Genomic DNA, 20,366 nt, shown 5'->3' with positions numbered 1-20,366 from the left:
TACATTGGAGAGACAATGCTATGGAGCAAGACAGAGTGAACTGGATGAAATGCTGAGATGAGATGTGTTTTCTCACCAGTGGGTGGCAGGGTTTCATTTCCTTCAACTGTTGTGTCCGTCCAAACTAGTGTAACAGATACACTACGGGACCAAAAGTATGTGGACACCTGCGTCGAACATCTCATTCCAAAATCATGGGCATTAATATGGAGTTGGTCCCCCCTTTGCTGCTATAACAGCCTCCACTCTTCTGGGAAGGCTTTCCACTAGATGTTGGAACATTGCTGCGGGGACTTGCTTCCATTCAGCCACAAGAGCATTACATGCTGACCAGACCGGATACGTCGCGTTGCGAGCATCGCAAAATAAATTTTGAAATCCATGTTATTCAATTACTGCACCCACACTGCTCGCGCGCACCAACGAGCGTCTGCAACGCCAAGGGCTAAAATAGAACTCCTTTCTATTTCTGACGCAGATCGCGCTGCAAGTCCTGCCTCTCCCATCTCCTCATTGGTTTATAGAAGCAGGAACCCACGTGCCATCTCCTCATTGGTTATACCCACGTGGGTGATTGAAAGACAAACTGTTTTGCCGGTAGTCGTGGTAAAACTATGAAAGTTTAGATGCGATCACCAAATAAGTTCAAAGATGAAAAAGCCTGGAAGGAGGAGAGATGACTAGAAACGATTCGGTTGGCCGTTTTATGTGTGGATTAATTGTCGGAGTAGAGGACCTTGTGCAGTTCAGGTAAAATAACAACTCAATGTTTATATCCCAGGACAAATTAGCTAGCAACAGCAAGCTAGCTAAATAGGACAAATTAGCTAGCAAGTGCAAGCTAATTAGTTAAATTGCCATACATGTTTAATGCTTTTCGACCTGTCCCCAAATTAATGTCATTGGTTCAGAGTTTGTTTTGATATTTTAACCTGCGTGTCGTGATCGCGTTTGGTGTAGGGGGACAAAATACATTTATGCAAGATAGCGCACGCGCGCAGCCGGTTTGGGTTCCGTGTTAGTGAGGTCGGGCACTGATGTTGGGTGGTTAGGCCTGGCTCACAGTCGGCAGTCCAATTCATCCCATAGGTGTTCGATGGGATTGAGGTCAGGACTCTGTGCAGGCCAGTCAAGTTCTTCCACACCGATCTCGACAAACCAGTTCTGTATGAACCTTGCTGGGTGCATGGGGGCATTGTCATGCTGAAACAGGAAAGGGCATTCCCCAAACTGTTGCCTCAAAGTTGGAAGCACAGAATCGTCTAGAATGTCATTGTATGCTGTAGCATTAAGATTTCCCTTCACTGGAACTTAGGGGCCTAACCCAAACCATAAATAACAGCCCCAGACCATTATTCCTCCTCCACCAAACTTTACAGTTGGCGCTATGCATTCAGGCAGGTAACATTCTCCTGGCATCCGCCAAATCCAGATTCGTCCGTCAGATTGCTAGATGGTGAAGCGTGATTCATCACTCCAGAGAACGCATTTCCACTGTTCCAGAGTCCAATGGCGTTGAGCTTTACACCACTGCAGCCAACTTTTGGAATTGCGCATGGTGATCTTAGGCTTGTGTGCGGCTGCTTGGCCATGGAAGACCATTTTCTGAAGCTCCCGACGAACAGTTATTGTGCTGACGTTGCTTCCAGAGGTAGTTTGTAACTTGGTAGTGAGTGTTGCAACTGAGGACATGCGATTTTTACGCGCTGTGCGCTTCAGCACCCAGCAGTTCTGTGAGCTTGAGCTCCTAGACGTTTCCACTTCACAATAGCAGCACTTACAGTTGACCAGGTCAGCTCTAGCAGGGCAGAAATTTGATGAACTGACGTTGAAAGTCACTGAACACTTCAGTAAGGCCATTATACTGCCAATATTTGTCTATGGAGATTGCATGGCTGTGTGCTCAATTTTATACACCTGTCATCAATGGGTGTGGCTGAAATATCCGAATCCACTAGTTTGATAAGGGTGTCCACATACTTTTGTATATACAGTGTATGATGTGTAGTCGAAGTTATGAAAATGATGTGATTAAAGAGAAGTTAGGGGAGTGGAACTAATTTGATATGAGTGATTGTGCTGACTCAAAGTTAGATTAAGAAAAGCTTTTTATCCCAATGGATCTTTTAACAGTGTGACAACGAGGAGCATTTAGGACAGAGCAGCCCTCCACCCATATGATTAAACCAATGAGGGAATAAAACACTTTAGTCTCAGATTGATTTACTTGTGGAAAATGCTAACTGTTCAACCTTGCAGGTCACATTATCACTGAATTAAGAATTTTGAATGATTTATATCTGGTATGCCATGAGCTTTTATTAAAAAACTGTTGTTTGTGTTTGCAAAACGATTCTGTTTACCTTGTTATTTCCCAAATGATCTGTTGGGGGAATACTTTTCCGTGTCCCTAAAGAAAAGAGCTAAGTACACGTGCCATTGAATGAGAGAGAGTCTTGATGCCATGCCATGTGTATGTTTACTCCAGAGTGTGTGTGTGGTGAGATGGTGATCTTATGTCCCTGTCCACAGTGAAAGTGCATAATGAGATTAGAGGCTTGAAGGAAAAGGAACTGTGCTTTCCCAGTTTTAGTCACTGGTGCCAAAGATCAGCACACTGCACAGACAGGAGACAGGCAGATTTAAGTAGGTGGAATGGTTTACAACATGTATCATGCTTCGAAGTAAGAGAAGGTAGAAGCTGAGGGCCTGTAATCTTTTTCAGAAGGGATGTCTCTGGGGAAGAAAGTGTTGAGGATTCCATACTACACCGTGCTCCATTGGCAGTTGTGACATTATGTTTCCCTGTTGAACTTCTGTAGGATTTCTACTCAGAATATTTATTAATTATGGATCCAAGGCAGCAGCTACTCTTCCTGGGGTCCAGCAACATTAAGGCAGTCCTACAATTTTAAAAACATTACAATACATTCATAACAGATCTCACGACACACTGTGTGCCCTCAGACCCCTACTCCACTACCACATATCTACAACACAAAATCCATGTGTACGTGTGTGTATAGTGCGTATGTTATCGTGTGTGTATATGCATGTGTCTGTGCCTATGTTGTGATATGTAATCTTCCAAAATAGGAAATCATTGTTCACTCGTAGGATGGATTTACTATTATGTTATTCACTTCATATACACTGAGTGTGTATATGAGAACACCTTCCTAATATTGAGTTGCATCCCCTTTTACCCTCAGAACAGCCTCATTCTTGATACACACGGGAAACTGTTGAGCGTGAAAAACCCAGCAGCGTTGCAGTTCTTGAAACACTCAAACCGATGCGCCGGGCACCTACTACCATACCCCGTTCAAAGGCACTTAAATCTTTTGTCTCGTCATCCTCTGAATGGCACACATACACAATCCATGTCTCAACTGTCTCAAAGCTTAAAAATACTTATTTAACCTGTCTTCTCCCCTTCATCTACACTGATTGAAGTGGATTTAACAAGTGACATCAATAAGGGATCATAGCTTTCACCTGGATTCACCTGGTCAGTCTATGTCATGGAAATGTTTTGTACACTCAGTGTATCTATTATTTATTATCATAGAATAGATACACTCTGTGACTGACATGTTGGTCCATTTCATTGTTCATGTTAGGTTTAGTATCTGAACTTGACTGGAATTTCTGGGTGCAATATTTAAGTGGTGATAACTGTTATTTTAGAGCTTGATGTTTTTGACAAAAGTGCTCTATTCGCTTACATGTGCACACAAATACACACACACACACACACACACACACACACACACACACACACACACACACACACACACACACACACACACACACACACACACACACACACACACATCACCGCAATAGGCCCTTGGGGGTTTGCATAATCCCAATGAGGCAGTTGCCTCCGTGCTGACCTCTGACCGGTAGGCCCCATTGTAGAGTGATAGGTCAAACGGAGATGAAGTGCAATCACAGCCTGTGATAATGGTGGAGATCTCCCTGGGGAACACCCTTATGGGCCAACCGGCAACCCATCTAAATGAATGGATTTTATATCCAGATTAGTATTAGTAATGTATCTGTATTCTTTCGTCACTGTAATGCTTTCTAACCCAGTATTATGTCCTTTACTCCAACAGGCATGAAAGAATCAATACTCGTAAAACACTCATAATAGAGACGAGTCCTGATGATGATCTGGTGAACCTGGAGTTTTTAGATGAGGTAAGATTTCATACTTTGACTTCGTTGTTGTTGGACTAGAGGACAGTATGTGAATCATGTAGGTATTGTACACAGTACCCACTGTATGTGTTCTTCTTCTCCGCAGGAGACCATCATCAAACACCTCTCGAAGAGATATGACGAGCTGCAGATATACACATACGTTGGAGACATCCTCATCGCTCTCAATCCTTTTCAAACTCTAAGCATCTACTCGCCACAGGTTTGTTTGTTACGGCAGTGCCATTGTGTGCCATAATTCCTCTTCACACCTCTGTAAAGACAGAACGGTATTGATATTCTAATGTGGGGTGTCTGTTCACAGTTCTCTAAGCTGTACCATGGGGTGAAGCGAGCAGACAATCCTCCCCACATCTTTGCTACTGCTGATGCAGCATACCAGGGCATGGTGACCTTCTGCAAAGACCAGGTACTTGAGGGGGATACACTTTGTGTGAGGAAGTCCTATTTAGTGTTATGCCGGTTCATATGGATAATGTTATCATTGGCGCTAAACAAAAACATGTTCTTTGTTTAGAGATCTAGTGATGTGCTTGTTAGAGACATCCCGATGACAAAGTTGTTGATGTGTCCTTATGTTTCAGTGCATCATCATCAGTGGAGAGAGTGGAGCTGGGAAGACAGAGAGTGCCCATCTGATTGTCCAGCATCTCACCTTTCTGGGAAAGGTACTGCTTGTTTACAAAAATATCTGGTGCTGTCAGTCCATCATCATGTTCATAAATATTGAACCTCAGTGGAATTCATTATTGAATGGACAGACTGGACACTGATAGATTCAGTCCTACACATTTAGTTTGCGTTGTCTCTGGAGGGAGTTATGCCCCCCCCCCCCCCCCCAAAAAAAAAATATTGACTCTGATTCCAGGCAAACAATCGGACGCTGCGGGAGAAGATCCTCCAGGTGAATCCCCTGGTGGAGGCGTTTGGCAACGCGTGCACGGCCATTAACGACAACTCCAGTCGCTTTGGGAAGTACCTGGAGATGAAGTTTACCCCCACCGGGGCTGTCATGGGGGCCAAGATCTCAGAGTACCTGCTGGAGAAGTCCAGGGTCATCAAACAGGCCACGTAAGAATGGAAAGATGTGCTAGGGATATTATTCATCACAACCGTCATCCTCAATTGAAGTTAACTGGCTAGATGGCTAACCGTTTCTCTTTATGCTCTTAGGGGAGAGAAAAACTTCCACATATTCTACTACATCTATGCCGGTCTGTATCACCAAGAGAAGCTGAAGAAGTACAAATTACCTGACAAGAAACCCCCCAGGTTAGCATTTCATCACTTTACTTGGCTTTGATTTCTTGGCACCTCAATATAGCCTGAATATAGTGAGTTATTTCCTATCACTTGACTAATGCAGAAACTGGCACTGAAAACTGTGTTTCTGTCTAGATATATTGAAAATCAACATGGCAAAGTGATGCAGGACATTGTCTCCAGTAAACTGTACAAGGAGCAGTTTGATGCCATTCAGGACTGTTTCCGCATCATTGGCTTCACTGACGAGGTAGGTACAGTTTCTCTGTTCATTTAAAAGCAAATGTGTGAACATTATTTTTATTTGCCTTGTCTGAGAACATACAGTACCAGTCAAAAGGTTGGACACACCTACTCATTCAAGGGTTTTAGTTTATTTTTTAATATTTTCTACATTGTAGAATAATAGTGAAGACATCAAAACTATGAAATAACACAAATGGAATCATGTAGTAAACAAAAAGGTGTTAAACGCATCAAAATATTTTAGATTTCGCAAGGGAGCCACCCTTTGCCTTGATGACAGCTTTGCACAATGTTGGAGAAGCATTCTAGGTGAAACTGGTTGAGAAAATGCACAAGAACCAGCTTCACCTAGAATGCTTCTCCAACTTTCTTGAAGTAGTTCCTACATATGCTGAGCACTGCTTTTCCTTCACTCTTTTGTGTAGGCCAGGTCATCTGATGCAGCACTCCATCACTCTCCTTTTTGGTCAAATAGCCCTTACAAAGCCTGGAGGTGTGTTGGGACATTGTCCTGTTGAAAAACAAATGTTAGTCCCACTAAGCGCACACCAGATGGGATGGCGTATCGCTGTGGTAGCCATGCTTTTTAAGTGTGCCTTGAATTCTAAATAAATCACAGACAGTGTCACCAGCAAAGCACACCCACACCATCACACCTCCTCCTCCATGCTTCACGGTGGGAACCACACATGTGGAGATCATCCATTCACCTACTCTGCGTCTCACAAAGACACAGCGGTTGGAACAAATATCTCTAATTTGGACTCATCAGACCAAAGGACAGATTTCCACCAGTCTAATGTCCATTGCTTGTGTTTCTTGGCCCAAACTAGTATCTTCTTATGGGTGTCCTTTAGTAGTAGTTTCTTTGAAGCAATTTGACAATGAAGGCCTGATTCATGCCGTCTCCTCTGAGCAGTTGATGTGTCTGTTACTTGAACTCTGTGAATAATTTATTTGGGCTGCAATTTCTGAGGCTGGTAACTCTAATGAACTTATCGTCTGCAGCAGAGGTAACTCTGGGTCTTCCTTTCCTGTGGCGGTCCTCATGAGAGCCAGTTTCATCATAACGCTTGATGGTTTTTGCGACTGCAGAAACTTTAAGTTCTTGAAATGTTCCTGATTGACTGACCTTCATGTCTTAAAGTAATGATGGACTGTCGTTTCTCTTTGCTTATTTGAGCTGTTCTTGCCTTAATATGGACTTGGTCTTTTACCAAATAGGGCTATCTTCTGTATACCACCCCTACCTTGTCACAACACAACTGGCTCAAACGCATTAAGAAGGAAAGAAATTCTTCAAATTAACTTTTAACAAGGCACACCTGTTAATTGAAATGCATTCCAGGTGACTACCTCATGAAGCTGGTTGAGAGAATGCAAAGAGTGTGCAAAGCTGTCATCAAGGCAAAGGGTGGCTACTTTGAAGAATCTAAAATATATTATGATTTCTTTAACACTTTTTTGGTTACTACATGATTCCATTTGTGTTATTTCATAGTGTTGATGTCTTCACTATTATTCTACAATGTAGAAAATAGCAAAAATAAAGAAAAACCCTTGAATGAGTAGTTGTGTCCAAACTTTTGACTGGTACTGTGTCTAAATATCCATAGCATTTCTTCACTCACTGTACACTGATTTCTGTGCTTCCTTTTTTAACAGGAGGTCAATTCTGTATACAGAATTCTCTGCGCCATTTTGAATACAGGAAATATTGAATTCACTGCCATTACTTCCCAACACCAGACTGATAAAAGTGAAGTGCCTAATGTTGAGTCCTTGGAAAATGGTAAGACAACTGTACTTCAGTGTTATTAGCAAACACAATCTTTTTCTTGCTCAGGTTAAGAATTGATAGTAAGATTCCCACCTCTTTTTGTATTTACACAATATGGCTGAATGGTTGTTTCCTTGCTACTCTGTGTGACTGTGACATGAACCTGCCCTGTCCCTCAGCTGCGGCCTTGCTCTGCATCGGCCCTGAGGAGCTCACGGAGGCCCTGACGTCCCACTGTGTGGTGACCCGTGGAGAGACAATCATCCGCACCAATACTGTAGACAAAGCCACTGATGTCCGGGACGCCATGTCCAAGGCTCTGTACGGACGCCTCTTCAGCTGGATAGTCAACCGCATCAATGCCCTCCTGCAGCCTGATATGAATATCTGGTAAGTGTAAGGTATCTTTGTCTTTGGTTGTTGCACTGTGCTTCACACTACCATGTGTGTGGATGCTGCTGCATATTATTAAGCTCTAGTTACCTTTATGTCTGAGTAGAGAACCAACCACGTGGAGTAGAATAGCAATGGACATCACAAGACAAGAAAGGGAGAAAAATAAGTAGAGTAAATGTTTTATGCAGAGTTACGTGCTGAGGAAATAATATTCTGATGATTAAAAAGACTTCAGAGAGACTGTAAAGGGTTGTTCATTGATCCAAAAGAATTCCCTCATAAATGTGAGCGTGGACTGTCAGGGAGTCATCTTCTCTCTCTGAGCTGTAGAAGGCCCACAGGGTCTGTTTCCACTTCAGTCATCTGTACACTCTGTTATTGCCATTAATAACCTGTTAACCAAGACAAAAGGTGACCTCTAATGTCTTGTTAATGAAAGGGATTATGGGAAATGATGTCTCTCGATCTTAGCAATAAAAAGTGAAATCACTCTGTGCGTATGTGTTGTAAGCTCTGTATTTAGTGTAGGCCTAAATGAAGTATTGTGTCAATTGTGTCGATCACAGTTAAATACAGACTTTAGTATCAATCTGTTTGTACAACCCTTGCCAGTAATTAACATTTTATGATTAACTGATCATAGTCAAGGATCTCTGAACATTCAGCACTTTTGTTTAAAAGTTCATTAGGACTCCCCCGTAACAGTAGAATTGGCCATTCAGATCAAAATATTCTGTATTTGGGTTGAACTTGCTTCATCGTTAAAGTTTCATAAGTCAATGTGGTTCACACAGTTCCACACAAGATGAACTTTGTTTGTCTGTCCTGGTTTTCCTCTTTGAAGTGTGGCAGAAAGTGGCATGAATGTGGGAATCCTGGACATCTTTGGATTCGAGAACTTCAAGAAGAACTCCTTTGAGCAACTCTGCATCAACATTGCAAATGAACAGATTCAGTTTTACTTCAACCAACACATTTTTGCCCTGGAACAGGTGAGCCTGCAGATGGGGTGGCTCATGTTTTAGAGAATCTAGATGAATTGTTTCTCTAACTCCAGTAAGTCCATTAACAGTGACAATTGAAGGTATACTAGATTTTGCTGAAAATGTCCTTTTGTTGTGTGTAGTACATGTTGACCATTTTTGTTGAGCATCATTTTGTATATTTAAAGTCGCGTTATAGTATCCCGGCTTGTTCATCAATCACGGAGGAAGTGTCTCTTAATGAAACATTGTAATCCAGCGTTATCTTCTTTATAGCGTTTATATGACGTTAACATAAATGTTTTTCTCCCTTACATACTAGAGATTATAACTTTTTGGGCAACCTGACCAAATTCACATAGAAATCTGTGTTATAAATCTGTCATTCTCATTGAAAGCAAGTCTAACAAGCGGTAGATCTGTTCTATGTGCGCTATTTCTATGCTTCCCGTTCTTAAGTTTCATTTTTGCTTATTTTGCTTTCAGTTTTGTACACCAGCTTCAAACAGCTGAAAATACAATATTTTTGGATATGGAAAATATATTTAATAGCGGTTTAGATGGTACAATGATTCTCTCTCTGCTCTATACTTGCTTGTTTTGTCACATAAACTTAAATTAGGCGAGCTATTAGAATTTTAACAACCAGGAAATGGCGGAGCGATTTCTGCATAGTGCATCTTTAATTGATTTAATTAAGCTTTTTACCCTGGAGTGTGGGAGCTTTTCGTTGTCACTGACAACACTGTATAGACATTAATCAAGAGCACTTTTTGCTCTTGTGTGCTTTTGTCTTAATGTTGGCTCTTTAGCAATTCCTCTCAAGGGAATTAGAGAGAGTTGGTATTTATAAAGTGATCACTTTATTCAGTCTAATGAATAGAGAAGAACTGAACTATATTGGGGTTGTGTTCTGAAACTGTCCTGTATATTTACTTTACCAAGGCTTAACTAGGCATACTTAATTCCTGGTTCTTAACTAGGCAACTTTCCTGCATGATTTGTTACGTAGAAGTATTAGTTGCTTTCGATGTAGCGCTAGTGCTTAGCGGAAAAGGGATTTTTATAATGTGAAAATGGCTTCAATCCAGTGGTACACAGAAGCTGATTATTCTAAGTTAATGATTTAAACATGAGGACGGTTTAGATCCATTGGTTCCACTTTATTAGTAAAATATATATTTAAAATAACTTTTTGATCTAAATTAAGCAGATGCAATAATGTGATATGACTCTGGGTTATTTGCGAATGGAACTAAATTATGAATTAGTACGTGGCTCTATCTGTTATTTCAGAACAGTTCTGTATAATTTCAGCGACTGACTTTAGAAATAGTAACTGGAGTGTTTCTCTGCATCACAGTGGTGCTGTTGCTTAAGGACTGTATATTTTTTTTTATTTTTTTTTAAACAAACATGCACAAATCCTATTTAGCCTAGATTGTTTAATTGGGTTATTTAGTGAAATCATTAACTGTGGAATGTTCTATATTCTGTGTGTTTTAATTAGATGGAGTACCAGAGCGAGGGGGTAGATGCCAGCCTGGTGGAGTATGAGGACAACCGTCCTATCCTGGACATGTTCCTCCAGAAGCCCATGGGCCTGCTCTCTCTGCTGGATGAGGAGAGCCGCTTCCCCCAGGCCACCGACCAGACCCTAGTGGGTAAGACGAATCAAATCCATTTGTATTTGTCACATACACTGATTACAATAGCTGTAGTCTAACTGTGATATGCTTGTTTATGAGCCCTTCCCAGAAATGCAGAGTTTAAAAAATGATCCTAAAAATAGTAACACAAGAGGAATAAATTACACAATAATGGATCTATATACAGTACCAGCACCAGATCAATGTGCAGAAAGAGGTATTTGAGGTAGATATGTACATGAAGGCAGGGTAAAGTGACTAGCCATCAGGATAGATAATAATAAGAGTCAAATTAAGAACGGAGTAGCAGCAGCAAATTATGAGTGTAAATGTGTGTGTTTTGTCGGTATGCGTGAGTCTGTTATGTGTGTGCATATGTAGTGTATGTGAATGTGTGTAGGTTTTATGTGAGTGTCAATGTAGCGTGCGTGTGTTTACATTCGTGAGTGTGTTTACATTCACATTCTTAAAATAAAGTGGTGATCCTAACTGACCTAAGACAGGTCATTTTTACTAGAATTAAATGTCAGGAATTGTGAAAAACTGAGTTTAAAGGTATTTGGCTAAGGTGTATGTAAACTTCCGACTTCAACTGTATATAGCCTTGTGAGACTATATATACACATGGCCTCACAAGCAGACCGATTCAAGTCCATGTGTACTAAAACAACCAAAGTCTTAGAAAGAAGCCTTACGTAGAAGGCTCTGAAAATATCTATGCTGGATCAAGCAGTTTATTTTTTTTTTAATATTATCCACAAAATATGTTTTCTCTTCAGATAAATTTGAGGACAATCTCCGCTACAAGTACTTCTGGAGACCAAAACGTTTTGAGCTCTGCTTTGGAATTCAGCATTATGCTGGCAAGGTATAGATCACCGCAGTATGTATGGATCAGTATGTTTCATTGCTGTTTGCCCACTGATACAGTTGGTTAGGTCGTCTTTTGTCAGGTGTGGTTTGAGTTGACTGTCCCTGTGCTGTCACACAGGTGTTGTACAATGTGAACGGGTTTCTTGAGAAGAACCGAGACACTCTCCCTGCAGACATCGTTGTGGTTCTGAGAACATCAGAGAACAAACTTCTGCAGCAGCTGTTTTCAAGTCCATTGACAAAAACAGGTAGGTGTCAAGACTTGTGATAAAAGTGTTGTAGAATTCATTATCATCAGCAGTTTACTCCTTTGGAGTGGTATTACACTACTGCCGCATATTCCACACAGGAACTTGGAAACTTCCCTTTTTTGTACAAAAAACTAGGTAATCTTCACTCTGTTTACACTGTGGTAGAAAGTTATTGGGGAGCCGATGGCGGTGTTGTGTGAGTGTGTGTTTGTTCCTAGGGTTCATGTCTCCATAAACATTCAGGTATTTTTTTTTTAAAGACTCTCCGGACGCGACAGCGTCCTGGTCCTCCACTCAAATCCCCTCTCTCTCTCTGCGATCCGATACTGTGTGTGAATAAATCTCCAGTCTCCATTATCTCCTGAGAGGCTCAGCTCTCCATGGAGGGCTCTGTTTTTATTTTCACTAAGCTGTCCCTTTTGGTTTCCTGCTGCTTGCTGCTATCTACAGATTGTGCAGCAGCGGGATATTTTTGTGATAAGGTTTCCAAATACCCAGGGGATGAAGAAACGGTATTTAGAGAGCATAAAAGCTACTCTTCTTTCCAGTCTTTTCTGTGCAGTTAACTGAAGGTGGTAATATCTTCGTCAATAGCCGTGGCTGGTGCCCGTGGTCACTTGGCTGAGCCGGAATGCTAATGGATGTGTTCAATTACCAGATGCAGCACTTCATACTTTTCTTAAGTTAAGCCATATTATGACTGCTTTCAGTTATAGTCGAATTAAGAGCAGCTCCAATTTACGATGTGTACCTTGGTTTAGCCTCCATTAGAAATCCATGTGTTAAATCTCTAGGTTTTAATAATGGGAGGTAGTGCAAAAGGTGAGCCCACGGCCATCCTACTCTTTTCTTGATTGCAGAAAAATACACTACCATTTGAACGTTAATTCGGTAGAATGAAACGGGGGGGAGAATTCACTGCACTTTGGTACTCCAAAGTAATGAGTGACAGCAGAGATGTGGTCCACCATTCATGGGTACAGACATAGTGTCAATTAGGCCTAAAAGCCTTTAATTTGGTTCAGCTCATCCGAAGGCTTTCTTGTCTACAGCACAACACACAAGGGACATATTTGCAGCAATGTCTTTGGGTCAAGTGCATAGTAGGTAATAGGTATCAAGTTGGGATTTTCATGATTGACTGCAGTGAAAGTGTTATATTGCTGTGTAGTTGTAATCTAGCCACTGTTGTTGTCGTCTGTTTTTGTTATTTTATTCATATTTTTTATTTAACCTTTATTTAACTAGGCGAGTCAGTTAAGAACAAATTCTTATTTACAATTCCCCGGCCAAAACCGGGCAACGCGGGGCCAATTGTGCGCCGCCCTTTGGGACTCCTAATCACAGCCGGATGTAAAAAACTCTGGATTCGAACCAGGGACTGTAGTGACGCCTCTTGCACTGAGATGCAGTGCCTTAGACCGCTGCGCCACTCGGGAGTTATTAGTGTCTAGTGCGTCAGTTATGGAATCTTCCTCCGTAACTCATCTCTTTTAAAAAATGTCTACAGGGTGCCCTCACTCAATCTTCATCATCCCTCTGATAAAGAGGTCCCGTCTTCTTGACACTTCATGAGGGTAGAGATGATCACATAAGATAACAGCTATGAGACAATCTACTTCTGCTTATCAAGTGGGAAAAGCTTGAGTTCCCTTTTAAGTGAAAAATAGCAGAGGAAGATGATAATTCGATTCTTCAGGGTAAAATCTGGGGGAATTTAATTTGCATTTTAGTTCATATTATAGAGTCAGTGTTATCTGTGAAATTACTGCTATCTGTGGGATCAGATGAAAATCTATTTAACCCGGGTGGTTTAGTTCTATGCTGTCAAATTGTGAATACTGTATCAACCGGATGGCTCTTTTTATGACCACTAGGTGTCAGCCTCGTTGATCCTCATGTTAACTTTTGAGATTAAAGGACATTGATGGGTCTGGAACGAGGCACCACACATAGAGATTACTTGACTATATTTTATCTGTCTTATCAAATGTGAATATCAAATTATAATTCAGAGGCAAGATAACCTAAGCAAGTGACCCTTACTGTTATCAAATGATATCTCGGATACGAAATGATTGAAGATACTGTGAACACTTTACTGCCTGGAACATTACAGTAAATATTACTAATTGGGAATGGGACTGGTCTAGAAATGTTGAAATAAATTGAAATGTTGCATATTGATAAGTAAGATGTGATTACACGCAGAGTTTCTTGAGAGTCGTGCGGAACCAAAAAGTGAAAAGCTTTCCTTGCCAGAATAGTTGGACCACTTGTGCCTAGAATAATCTCATCAGGCGGGGTCCTTGAGGTTTGGGCATGTGGTGGGGTTTTGTCAGAGGAAATGGGATGTATTTGCATGGACAAATTCCTCTAAGCCAGGGTCTTTCCCAGATCCCTCAGATCAGAGTGCTTGAATTGGCTGAGCTGTGTATGGTCCGGTGAGGCCTGGGAGGCCTGCGGTCAGAGGATTTGTATGTATCCTTAGGGTTAGTGTCAGCAGAGCACAGTGCACACAACCATGGCACCTTATGACAGCCCTCACTCTGCCAGACCAGACTGCAGGGCATAGTGATCTAATTCTATTTCTATGGTGCATGGTTCCTCGTATTCATCTACTGTACCTCAGAAGTCAATATATTTCTGCTTTCTCACACCATATTAATATGCATTATGTATTTCACAGGGCTTTTAGTATGTACATACATAAACCATGTTGTATGTACAGTAATAACCCAGTAATATGAACATGACTGGTGTCAGGATCATCTGTGTGCGTTTTGAGTTATTAGGTAGGTATCCTTGGCTTATTGGTGAAAATATGACAAGTAAATTAGTGTGTAATTTATAATTGCCTAACTTGCATATTTTTATTGGATGGGAGAGTAGTCTCTAGTGTGTAGATGGGCACGGATACTAAAACACTATTAACATAATGTATATTTATCTATATTTCTGGGATGTTAGCCATGTATCATTGTAGTCGACTCTTTTTAGTGGCAACCTTAGTTTACTGCAGAGAAAATGCTAATACTGTGTGTAGGGCCGTGTAACTTTCATTGTATATACACAAGCGTACATTTCAAACGTCCTAGAAGAAAGTGATCACAGAGACTGATTTTAATTTCTTGCAAATAATTTTTATTCACATACCAGACAGGGCTGAATGTTCCAATGTTGTGCATACTGTACATCAACAGTAATGTAATGGCTCGAGTTTACTGCACTTAATTCCACTGTGATGTTTGAAATGTACGAAATGAAAGCTACATATTGGTTCAACATTTTCACAACTCCAAGACAGTACAATGTTCCTCTCTTCGTGTTAAGAGTTTCTCTTGTGAAGAACTGACATGTTCCTTCAGCCGTGCAGCATGATGACACATTGTGCTCTTTGTTCTCTGCTAGTAGTCTGGCTTTCATCCCACTGGGTTACATTCATAGGGATACTTTCTGTCGTTATCAATAAAGCGTCAATACGGTGCAGTGTTCGATTTGGCTGCTGGGGGGAAAGGAGACATCCAGCTCCGCTAAAACCATTGTCAACTATGTGCCGTTTTCAATGGTTGGTAAATAAAGGGGGTTGTTAAATAAATTGTTAAATAAATGTATAACTATTTGGCTTTAATATCATCACCTCTTCAAGAGCCTAGTCAGAACTACACATTTCAGATTATTCCACATTTATCTCTATCATCAGAGTCAGTGGCGGTCTGTACCGTTTAAGATTAGGGAGGACGGTTATTTTTTTTATAACCATGGCCTTATTTCTATTACAGCATATTGGATGACTGTCATTCATATTCCATTCACCTAGCTCAATGTAACATCGATAGGTTTAGGCTACTATATGATACTCTGAATTTTCCCTATCATGAGGTTATTACAACCTAGCCTACGAATTAATGTTTATCACTTAGGTGCACAGGTCGAGAGACAAATTGGAGTAATCAAGGTGACAGACAGTGACTCATTCAATACAGCCTTGCACACTCTTGCCTGCATCTAGCTGATCTAGGGTGAAATCATTAGTCCAAACAGTTGGAAACGAGAGTTTCTATTGGACAAGTTCAGGTAGATTTATCCCAGTTTCATTCCGTTTGCTTCTGTTTAAGAAATGTTTTTCTACAGAATCAGCGGAATGAATATACCCCAAATCCCCCCGCACACACAAATCCCCCGCACACACAAATCCCCCGTGAACACAGTTCACTTTCATAGCATCCCTCGTTGTATAATTCCTTCTAGCATCTACGCGCTCTCCTCCTCTTACCTATTCCCTTCACTTGTGGACTTGTGCACAACACAACAGCTGTCTGTGACCAGGTAAAAAAAACTTTCCAAGCCAAACCTTCATATCATAACCGCTAACCGCTACACACAACCTACATTGTTGTCACCATATTAGCTAACATCATAGTCAACATAGCTACTAGAACTAACACGTTAGTAAACCCGCTACAATCACACAGTACAGTGTACAGCAAACAGTTTAGCAATTACAATGGCAGGCCTCTGTGGCAATACATTAATAAAACCGAAAGCTTACCTTGACTTGGACGAGTTCCAGTGTTGGATCGCCTTAGCCAGCTAGCTAACATAAATAGCATTCCTCTCTGTTTGAGCCAGGTGTTTGAGTAAGCTAAATTAGCCAGCTGCATTAGCTAGCTAGGTAATGAAAGTGAAAAAATTACAATGAAATATAGCTCTCTCTCTCTAGCTAGCTGTAGCTTATGCTTTCAGTACTAGATACATTCCCTTTGATTGGGTGGACAACATGTCAGTTCATGCTGCAAGAGCTCTGATAGGTTGAAGGACGTCCTCCGGAAGTCGTCATAATTACTGTGATTCTATGGAACGGTGTGAAAACCATGAACCTCCTAGGTTTTGAATTGAATTCAATGTACCCAGAGGAGGACGGAAAATAGCTGTCCTCCGGCTACACCATGGTGCTACCCCAAAGAGTGCTGTTGAGGCTAATGTGGACCTTCATTGCAAAATTGTTTTAACCTCTCTAGGGTATGTGGGGGACGGTAGCGTCTCACCTCGTCAACAGCCAGTGAAACTGCAGGGCGCCAAATTCAAAACAACAGAAATCCCATAATTAAAATTCCTCAAACATACATGTATTTTACACCATTTTAAAGATACACTTGTTGTAAATCCAGCCACAGTGTTCGATTTCAAAAAGGCTTTACGACGAAAGCAAACCAAACGATTATGTTAGGTCAGAGCCAAGTCACAGAAAAACACAGCCATTTTTCCAGCCAAAGAGAGGAGTCACAAAAAGCAGAAATATAGATCAAATGAATCACTAACCTTTGATGATCTTCATCAGATGACACTCATAGGACTTCATGTTACACAATACATGTATGTTTTGTTCGGTAAAGTTCATATTTTTATCCAAAAATCAGAGTTTACATTGGCGCGTTATGTTCAGTAGTTCCAAAACATCCGGTGATTTTGCAGAGAGCCACATCAATTTACAGAAATACTCATAATAAACATTAATAAAAGATACAACTGTTATGCATGGAATTTTAGATCCACTTCTCCTTAATGCAACCGCTGTGTCAGATTTTTTTTAAACTTTACGGAAAAAGCAAACCATGCAATAATCTGAGTACGGCGCTCAGACGACAAATCAACCCAAAGAGATATCCGCCATGTTGGAGTCAACAGAAGTCAGAAATAGCATTATAAATATTCACTTACCTTTGATGATCTTCATCAGAATGCACTCCCAGGAATCCTAGTTCCACAATAAATGTTTGTTTTGTTCGATAATGTCCATCATTTATGTCCAAATTCCTCCTTGTTGTTCGCGCGTTCAGTACACAATCCAAACTCACGACGTGCGTGCAAGTCCAGCGGAAAGTACGGGCGAAAAGTCCAAAACGTTATATTACAGTCCGTAGAAACATGTCAAACGAAGTATAGAATCAATCTTTAGGATGTTTTTAACATAAATCTTCAACAATGTTCCAACCAGAGAATTCCTTTGTCTTCAGAAATGCAATGGAACTCAAGCTAACTCTCACATGAACACGCATGGTCAGCGCGTGGCACTCTGGGAGAGACCTTACTCAATCCCCTCTCATTTGCCCCCACTTCACAGTAGAAGCATCAAACAGGTTCTAAAGACTGTTGACATCTAGTGGAAGCCTTAAGAAGTGCAACATGACCCCATTTCCACTGTATCTTGGATAAACAAAGAGTTGAAAAACTACAAACCTCAAATTTCCTACTTCCTGGTTGGATTTTTTCTCAGGTTTTTGCCTGCCATATGAGTTCTGTTATACTCACAGACATCATTCAAACAGTTTTAGAAACTTCAGTGTTTTCTATCCAAATATACTAATAATATGCATATCCTAGCATCTGGGCCTGAGTAGCATGCCGTTTACTCTGGGCACGCATTTCATCCGGACGTGAAAATACTGCCCCCTATCCCAAAGAAGTTAATCCGTTATTTGTTAACGTGAATATATTTAGTATAGTTTTATCTAAAGAAAGTTGTATCTTTTTTTTATGTTTCACCATTTAAATAAAAATGTAAATTCACTGAGTAGGATGCCGTAGCGGTGTGTGGGTAAATCACTGGGGAAGCCAAGCCCCCCCCCCCGCCATATTACAACATATGTGTTGTGATAATTGTGTTGTTTGCTCTATAACCTATTAATTCATATGCCTTGCGGCCGTGATATATAGGCCTAAAGGCCGAGACAATAAGAAGACACAGTGGCAGAATAAATTCAACCACACCTTTGTTTCATCACAAAACCGGATAGCAACCTCTGTCCATTGAAGTCGACAAAGCATAGTGCATGTACAGTAACAGTTACATGATCTACAGCATGGTCAAGCAAGATAATGTTTCTGACATTTTCAGACCACGAAACAACTATTGATTTAGAACCACAGAGAGTTACCGTAAGTCGCAAAGAAAACAGGAGCTGCCTCCACTATTCCTGCACCATTTCAACTTCAACAGGTCTACATTATCAAATCACCTCTGCTTAGTCTAATACAGTGACAATTAAACGATACCAAGAACAATTCAGTTCAATCAACGTAAGCTAAATATGATGTGGCTGTCCATGGTTCTGATTTCTGTGTGCGTGCATGCGTGTGTGTGTGTACGTTCATGCAAGTAGAAAAACATGTTGACTCACCCTACTTGTAGAGAAACGGCATCCTCCTCTCTTTCATGTTGACGAATGTAATGGCTCCGAAACAGACGGCCGCTGTTTTACGATCCCGTAACCAATTGTGCTATTGTGTATGTTTTTTCACGTTATTTGTAACTTATTTTGTAGATAATGTTTCTTATGACCGAAAATGACTGAGCTTCTTGATATCAGGGCAGTGACTACTCACCCCGTACTGGAGGAATTCTTCTTCTTCAACGAGTCGGACGGGAAGGATTTACTCCAGACACCCGACAAGGCCCTCATCCCCGTCATTCACAGGAGGAAAAGACGGAGGTATTGTGGACGACGGTCCGGGTGCCTTGTAAGGATCTGTTCCCGAGAGGGTACTCTACCGTTTCCATCGGTCCTATTAGCCAACGTGCAATCAATCGATGATAAAATAGACGAACTACGAGCACTTATATCCTACCAACTGGACATTTAAAAACTGTAATGTCTTATATTTCAGAGCCATGGCGGAACGACGTCATGATTAACATACAGCTGGTTTTAAGCTTTTTCGGCAGGATAAAACAGCGGCCTCTGGTAAGACAAGGGGCGGCGGCCTATGCATATTTGTAAACAATAGCTGGTGCACGAAATCTAAGGAAGTCTCTAGGTTTTGTTCGCCTGAGGTAGAGTATCTCATGATAAGCTGTAGATCACACTATTTACCAGGAGAGTTTACATCTATATTTCTCGTAGCTGTCTATATACCACCACAGACCGATGCTGGCACTAAGACCGCACTCAATGAGCTGTATACGGCCATAAGAAAACAGGAAAACGCTCATAGTGGCCGGGGACTTTAATGCAGGGAAACTCATCAGTTTTACTTAATTTCTATCAGCATGTTAAATGTGCAAGCAAAGGGGGGGGGGGGCTCTAGACCACCTTTACTCCACACACAGAGACGCGTACAAAGCTCTCCCTCGCCCTCCATTTGGCAAATCTGACCATAATTCTATCCTCCTGATTCCTGCTTACAAGCAAAAACTAAAGCAGGAAGCACCAGTGACTCGGTCAATAAGAAAGTGGTCAGATGAAGCAGATGCTAAGCTACAGGACTATTTTGCTAGCACAGACTGGAATATGTTCCGGGATTCTTCCGATGGTATTGAGGAGTACACCACATCAGTCACTGGCTTCATCAATAAGTGCATCGATGACGTCGTCCCCACCGTACATCTATATTTTTCGTAGTTGTCTATATACCACCGTAGACAGATGCTGGCACTAAGACCGCACTCAATGAGCTGTACATACCCCAACCAGAAGCCATGGATTACAGGCAACATCCGCACTGAGCTAAAGGGTGGAGCTGCCGCTTCAAGGAGTGGGACTCTAACCTGGAAACTTATAAGAAATCCCACTATGCCCTCCGACGAACCATCAAACAGGTAAAGCATCAATACAGGACTAAGATTGAATCGTACACACCGGCTCTGACGCTCATCAGATGTGGCAGGGCTTGCAAACTATTACAGACTACAAAG

The 20,366-nt window shown here is 41.3% G+C and overlaps 1 protein-coding gene across 3 annotated transcripts in view; it reads left to right on the top strand.

Moving 5' to 3' along the window:
• Positions 1-20,366, top strand: part of myo3b (myosin IIIB) — a 106,878-nt gene that overhangs the window by 30,124 nt on the left and 56,388 nt on the right. For all 3 annotated transcript variants that reach the window (XM_071355796.1, XM_071355797.1, XM_071355798.1), the window contains 13 exons: positions 4,125-4,209; positions 4,316-4,432; positions 4,535-4,639; positions 4,815-4,898; positions 5,099-5,301; positions 5,404-5,502; positions 5,629-5,743; positions 7,405-7,531; positions 7,699-7,909; positions 8,760-8,907; positions 10,409-10,562; positions 11,327-11,415; positions 11,539-11,668. In XM_071355796.1, the coding sequence (XP_071211897.1) occupies positions 4,125-4,209; positions 4,316-4,432; positions 4,535-4,639; positions 4,815-4,898; positions 5,099-5,301; positions 5,404-5,502; positions 5,629-5,743; positions 7,405-7,531; positions 7,699-7,909; positions 8,760-8,907; positions 10,409-10,562; positions 11,327-11,415; positions 11,539-11,668 (1,667 nt within the window). The remainder of the gene's footprint in view (positions 1-4,124; positions 4,210-4,315; positions 4,433-4,534; positions 4,640-4,814; positions 4,899-5,098; positions 5,302-5,403; positions 5,503-5,628; positions 5,744-7,404; positions 7,532-7,698; positions 7,910-8,759; positions 8,908-10,408; positions 10,563-11,326; positions 11,416-11,538; positions 11,669-20,366) is intronic.

This window comes from Salvelinus alpinus, chromosome 20 (assembly GCF_045679555.1).
Source record: "Salvelinus alpinus chromosome 20, SLU_Salpinus.1, whole genome shotgun sequence".
NCBI lineage: Eukaryota > Metazoa > Chordata > Actinopteri > Salmoniformes > Salmonidae > Salvelinus > Salvelinus alpinus.
This window is presented reverse-complemented; position numbering and strand designations above follow the sequence as displayed.